General features: G+C 44.4%; 1 gene segment (V, D, J or C); it reads right to left on the bottom strand.

Moving 5' to 3' along the window:
* LOC128013754 (Ig kappa chain V region Mem5-like) overlaps window positions 1-7,243 on the bottom strand; it is a 120,918-nt gene that overhangs the window by 101,830 nt on the left and 11,845 nt on the right. Inside the window, 1 exon segment of the V gene segment in view lies at window positions 5,088-5,397. Within this exon segment, the coding sequence occupies window positions 5,088-5,397 (310 nt within the window).

The raw sequence follows: 7,243 nt of genomic DNA, 5'->3' as shown, positions 1-7,243 counted from the left end.
GTTACGTCGCTCTTCTGGCACTTCTAAATCGGTGAGTGCATCTTTAAATTCAGTCAGTCCCCTAAACTGTGTCTCAGTCCCTCTTGTGATCAAGCCTAACAACGATCGTGTGGCTACCACTGCTCTACTTGACTCAGGAGCAGCTGGGAATTTTATCTCTGAAGAATTTACCAAAAAGAATAACATTTCTCTAATGTCATGTACAAATCCTTTGTCTGTAGCCACAATAGATGGACGCCCTTTGGGGTCTGGACTGATTACTCACCTCACTCAAGAACTGTTAATGTTTACCGGTCTGCTACATCAAGAAACCATTCAATTCTACGTGCTCCCTGTATCTAACACTCCTGTTATTTTGGGCTTGCCCTGGCTCAGACTGCATGACCCTCATGTATCGTGGAGAGAGGGACAAATTCTTAGATGGAGCACCCAGTGTCAGAAATCATGCCTTACGACCATCTCTCCCTTGCCTGTGCAAGTCGTCACGCTAGACTCGGAGTCCACCAGCATTCCCAATCTGCCCAAGGAGTATCACAATCTCGCCACCGCCTTCAGCAAGGTACAAGCAAACACATTACCACCACACCGCAGTCACGATTGGGCCATTGATCTAATTTCCAGGTTCCTCACCACCCCGGGGCCGAGTATTTCCATTATCATTACCCGAGTCAGAAGCTATGGCCAAGTACATCGAGGAGGAGCTGGAGAAGGGGTTCATTCGTCCGTCCACTTCTCCTGCTTCAGCTGGCTTCTTCTTTGTCCGTAAGAAGGATAGAGGTTTGCGCCCTTGCTTCGATTATCGAGGACTCAACGAGATAACGGTAAAGTTTCGCTATCCACTTCCACTGGTGCCCTCTGCATTGGAACAGCTACGAACTGCACAATACTACACCAAATTGGATTTGCGCTGCGCATACAACCTCATCCGCATTAGGGAGGGGGACGAGTGGAAAACCGATTTCTCAACCACCAATGGGCACTACGAATACCGGGTTATGCCATTTGGACTGGTCAATAGTCCTTCGGTTTTCCAATCATTTGTCAATGACATATTCAGAGACATGTTAAACAAGACTGTTATCATATACATTGACGATATCTTGATCTATTCAGATACCCTGGAGGAACATATCCAACATGTGAGGGCTGTGCTGCAGCGACTCATTGAACACCAACTCTATGCCAAGGCGGAGAAGTGTGAATTCCATACCACCTCTACCACCTTCCTGGGGTATGTCATCAGTCCAGAGGGGGTCGCCATGGATGAGAGCAAAGTCAACGCCGTTCTCAAATGGTCCGAACCCAAAACACTAAAGGAACTCCAACGCTTTCCGGGGTTTGCTAATTTCTACCGCTGTTCCATCAGAAACTTCAGCTCTGTGGTCAGTCCCCTCACGTCAATGGTCAAAAAAGGAACCCATCGGCTACACTGGTCAGAGGCTGCCCTCCAAGCATTCCAAGAACTAAAAAGACTGTTTGTGACTGCTCCCATACTCCACCATCCTGACCCATCTCTTCCGTTTCTCGTCGAAGTGGACGCCTCCAACACTGGTATTGGGGCTATTCTCTCTCAACGCCAGAGTTCTACCGCTAAACTCCACCCATGTGCCTTTTACTCCCGCAAACTCAATGCTGCTGAACGTAACTACGGCGTAGGGGACCGTGAACTCCTCGCCATGAAGGCGGCCTTCAAGGAGTGGAGACACTGGCTGGAGGGGGCCAACTTTCCTTTCACTGTACTTGTAGATCATAAGAACCTTGAGTATTTGCGCTCAGCCAAGCACCTCAATCCACGGCAGGCAAGATGGTCATTGTTTTTCTCCCGATTCGACTCTTCAGTTACCTACCGTCCGGGCTCCAAGAACACAAAGGCAGATGCGCTATCCCGTATCCACGAAGATGAACAGATCTCATCTGAACCTGAATCCATACTCCCTTTCAAGGTAATCATTGCACCCGTACAATGGGACATCATGACGCTTATCCAGCAACACAACTCTCAACATGCACCTCCAACAACTTGCCCTCCTGATAAGGTTTACGTACCACCCACTCTATGCGATCAAATACTTAACCACACGCACTGTCTGCCCGCATCCGGCCACCCAGGTATCACGGCCACCATTCATCTGCTTCAGAACCGGTTCTGGTGGGAATCATTGCCCAAAGACACCACTGCCTTCATCCAACAATGCCAAACCTGTAATGCGCACAAAACTCCACGCCAACTGCCAGCCGGATTACTCCAACCACTCCCTATCCCACAACGACCTTGGTCCCACATTGCAATAGACTTTATCACTGATCTACCTGTCTCTCAAGGTAACACTGTAGTTCTGACTGTGATTGATCGATTCTACAAAGCCTGCCGCCTTATTCCCCTGCCCAAACTGCCTACTGCTCTGCAAACTGCTGAACTACTCTGTAACTGGGTCTTCCGTCTCTACGGACTACCTGAAGATATCGTCTCCGATAGAGGCCCTCAGTTCATGTCTCGTCTCTGGAAAGCCTTCTTCCAAGCCCTCGTTGTAAACGTGAGCCTGACCTCCGGTTACCACCCTCAATCCAACGGTCAGGTCGAAAGACTCAATCAGGAACTCACCCGGCTCCTGAGATCATACTGTAGTTCCAACCAAGAAGATTGGGCCCGGTACCTCCTTTGGGGTGAGAACGCACAGAACTCTCTGGTCAAGCCAGCTACTGGTATCACCCCCTTTAAATGCATCCTAGGCTATCAACCCCCCATGTTTCCCTGGTCCGGGGAACCCACCAACGTACCCGCCGTCACGGACTGGCTGCAACGTAGTGAGGAGACTTGGAACCAAGCCCATGTACACCTTCAACGAGCCATCCGTCATCAAAAGGAACATGCTGACCACCGTCGGCGTCCTGGGCCTGTATACCAACCAGGTCAATGGGTGTGGCTCTCTACCCGAAATCTCTGTCTTCGACTACCCTGCAAGAAGTTGAGTCCAAGGTACGTGGGTCCATTCAAAATCACACATCAGATCACTCCTGTTTCATTCCGTCTTGCATTACCTGACACCTATCGCATTTCTCCCACGTTTAATGTATCTCTGCTCAAGCCCGCTGTTGCCCCTGGAGAGGAGGGAGAGGGGAGGTCCCACGAGCAGAGTCCCCAGCCCGTCCAGATTGAGACTGAGGAAACTTACCAGGTGCGAGAACTTCTTAACTCCAGACGTCGTGGACGCATCCTGCAGTATCTGGTTGACTGGGAGGGGTACGGTCCGGAGGAACAATCCTGGGTCAATGCTGACGACATACTAGACCCCAACCTCATCACTGAGTTTCATCGGTTACATCTGGAGAGACCGGCCCCTCGACCACGCGGTAGACCCCGACGTCGTCTACCATCTCGCGCCAGGAGTCGCTCGCAGGGAGGGGGCTCTGTCACGGAGACGAACCCCGTGATTCCCCCTACTGGACAGCAGAGGGCTCCATCTCCGGAATATTGACACTCACACACTCACTCACAACTACACTTCCCATCTACCCCGTGCATTGGACTCTGATCACCACACAGGTGCAGCTCATGAGTAATGCTATATAAGCTGCACAACCACATCAGTTTAACGCGAAGTCTTGTTTTGCTCCGGCTGACATTTCCAAGCGTTATTTCCCGTGTTTGATTTCCCGTTTACCAGTTCTGTTTGTTTACCGTTTCTTGAACCTTTGCTGCCCGTCTCCTGACCTTGGATTGTTTATTGGACTCTGAATCTTGCCTGTGATCCCGATCTATTGCCTGTGTTTGACGACGATTCTAGTTATCTCTACTGTTGTGTTTGCTGGTTTTGACCCCTGCCTGTACGACCACGAGTTGTTCATTAAAGCTTGCAAGATGGATTCCCCGTCTGGTGATGAGTCATTACACTTGCACCCTTTTAATTGGCAGTCTTTAAAAAAGCAATTGATTTGGGAGAAATGCCTGCATCACTAAAACAAGGAGTAATAACACTTATACCCAAGCCTATCAAAGATAAATTGTTCTTAGAAAACTGGAGACCAATTAGTTTATTAAATAATGATACTAAAATAGTTTCATAGATTTTTGCAAAAAGACTTAAGAATAATTTAAATACAATAATTGATGAAGAGCAGTCAGGTTTTCTGAAAGGCCGTTATATCGGAAATAATATACTATTCATTTTAGATTTAATTGATTATAGACACCTTATCTCAGATGATTGTTTAATATTATTTATTGATTTTTATAAAGCGTTTGACACTATTGAACATCAATTTATGTTCAGTTATTGACTTTGGTTTTGGCCATTTTTTTCAGTTTTCTCACGGTACCTGTCAGAGATTTTATATGGGCCGTGGGATAAGACAAGGATGTCCTATATCACCCTTTCTCTTCATATTGGTTACTCAAGTCATGGCTGCTCATATCAAAAAAGCAAGTTTTCAAGGAATTTCAGTGTTTGGTAAAGAGATTAAACTTAGCCAATAATGAGATGACTGTGGTTATTGTGAAATGACTCTGTGTCTGGAGACGGAGTGGCTTCATGCTGCTGCACATTCATTTCACCAACATCCATTTTTGCTGTTTCATTACTCCCCTAGACCTTTCAGGAAAACGTAACATAGTTAATGTATTTAAGTCTATTATTGCTGTAAAGTCCTAAATAAAGAATGTATGTCGAACGTTCACTTGAACCCCCACCCGACCCCCCCCTAAAAAACATAAATAACCCCCAGGCTGTGTGTCCTGGCGCAGGGTCTGTCTGACGGTTATCAAAACCCTCCATTTCATTCTTCTCGATCAATCAAATAAGTTTCAGAAAACTTTGACTTTTCTGTCTAGAGCACATTGTTCTAAACATTTAGTCCTCAAGCAGATCAGACTAGAGCAGATGGATCTAATATTTAAATGTTCATGTAGGTACATAAATACAGTTCATATTAATGTCCGTATGCCATAATCTCTGGAAAATGTGTTACTTGAAGTCATTGTGTTGTTTGTGATCCTCTGATCAGCAGCTGCAGTGTCTCTCAGCTGTATCAGTGCAGTCACCGTGACTCTGACTGACGGAGGTTTTTGTACGACTCTTTATAACTGTGTGAACACATAGCTACTAGAACAGTGGTAACTCTGACAGTAATAATCTCCTGTATCTTCAGTCTGGACTCCACTGATGGTCAAAGTGAAATCACTGCCAGATCCACTGCCACTGAATCTAGAAGGAGTTCCAGTGTAACGGCTTGTTGCATAATATATCATCAGTCTAGGAGCTTCTCCAGGTTTCTGTAAGTACCAGTGTAAGTGACTACCACACACACTACTGCTGGTTTTACAGTTTATTCTGACTTCTTGTCCTTGAGCTGCTGTTATTAATGATGGACTCTGAGTTACAGTGTACTGTCCTCTACACTCTGAAAGAAAGAACAAGAATAATATTTAGACAAATGTGATGATGTACATTTCAAATATTTAAGAATTAATAATAATTATCACATTTCATCAGGCTAACCTTGAGCAAACAGTGTGAGAGTCCAGATGAGGATGATGATGTTGTTCACTGTTGTTGTTGTGTCTTGTGTGATGATGAAGATTGTGTTCTGTTCTGCTCTCAGTCATGAAGTGTTAAACTCACAGCTCTATAAACACTCTCAGAGCTCCAGGGGTGTGTCTATGCCCCCCCCCCATGTTTGTAGTAAATGTCTAACTGCATCTGGCAGTGTCAATTCCTCACATGTGTAGACAGCTGCCCAGGGACGCTTTTTTGCTCTTGATTTTAGGCTGTTTCTATAGCATGATGATCTTAATGACGTGTGAAGAGTGCATAATGTTACGTGATCCATGTAATGCATGAGCACAAATCTCTCACTCGCAAGTGGATTTCCTTCAATCACACAAAACTGGACATGTGCTTTTAAATATAAATTGTCTTTTTCTGAATTGGCTCTGCTCTCACTCAGATATTGTGTGTACGCTCAAACATTGTTCGCGCATCACTGAAGACCAGAAGAGAATTTTTTTTTTTTTTCAGGTGAAGAGAAGACTTTTCTCACTAAATGGAAGCAAGCTGATTATAGTCAGTTTTCTCTAGTAATTTATTTTGTTATTTAGTACTTATTTTAGTTAAGTGTTTAAAGTGTAAATATCCATTTATTAAATTATTTTATTTAGTGCATTTGTATTTTGTAGTTTTTGTATATATAGTCATACAATAAAAGCAGATCAACCAGGTTCCAGAAATAATCACTGAGGGGAGGCTCATGATGTGTCCGTCTCTGTTTCAAAGAAGTATTTTCTCGTCCTGCTTGAGACTCAAATGCAGGAGAACAGCTTCATCATCTCCAGCAGGGGCAGGACTAGGATCTAGATCCATTGACTTACACTCTTCCCCAATATCAGGACACACTGGCATTACACAGACCCTGTTTCACTTCTGCAGTTGCTAAATGTGGTTCCAAAAATTCATACATACAGTATTGTTCAAAATAATAGCAGTACAATGTGACTAACCAGAATAATCAAGGTTTTTCGTATATTTTTTTTATTGCTACGTGGCAAACAAGTTACCAGTAGGTTCAGTAGATTCTCAGAAAACAAATGAGACCCAGCATTCATGATATGCACGCTCTTAAGGCTGTGCAATTGGGCAATTAGTTGAATTAGTTGAAAGGGGTATGTTCAAAAAAATAGCAGTGTGGCATTCAGTCACTGAGGTCATCAATTTTGTGAAGAAACAGGTGTGAATCAGGTGGCCCCTATTTAAGGATGAAGCCAACACTTGTTGAACATGCATTTGAAAGCTGAGGAAAATGGGTCGTTCAAGACATTGTTCAGAAGAACAGCGTACTTTGATTAAAAAGTTGATTAGAGAGGGGAAAACCTATAAAGAGGTGCAAAAAATGATAGGCTGTTCAGCTAAAATGATCTCCAATGCCTTAAAATGGAGAGCAAAACCAGAGAGACGTGGAAGAAAACGGAAGACAACCATCAAAATGGATAGAAGAATAACCAGAATGGCAAAGGCTCAGCCAATGATCACCTCCAGGATGATCAAAGACAGTCTGGAGTTACCTGTAAGTACTGTGACAGTTAGAAGACGTCTGTGTGAAGCTAATCTATTTTCAAGAATCCCCCGCAAAGTCCCTCTGTTAAAAAAAAGGCATGTGCAGAAGAGGTTACAATTTGCCAAAGAACACATCAACTGGCCTAAAGAGAAATGGAGGAACATTTTGTGGACTGATGAGAGTAAAATTGTTCTTT

The sequence above is a fragment of the Carassius gibelio genome, chromosome B25, assembly GCF_023724105.1.
Source record: "Carassius gibelio isolate Cgi1373 ecotype wild population from Czech Republic chromosome B25, carGib1.2-hapl.c, whole genome shotgun sequence".
NCBI lineage: Eukaryota > Metazoa > Chordata > Actinopteri > Cypriniformes > Cyprinidae > Carassius > Carassius gibelio.
This window is presented reverse-complemented; position numbering and strand designations above follow the sequence as displayed.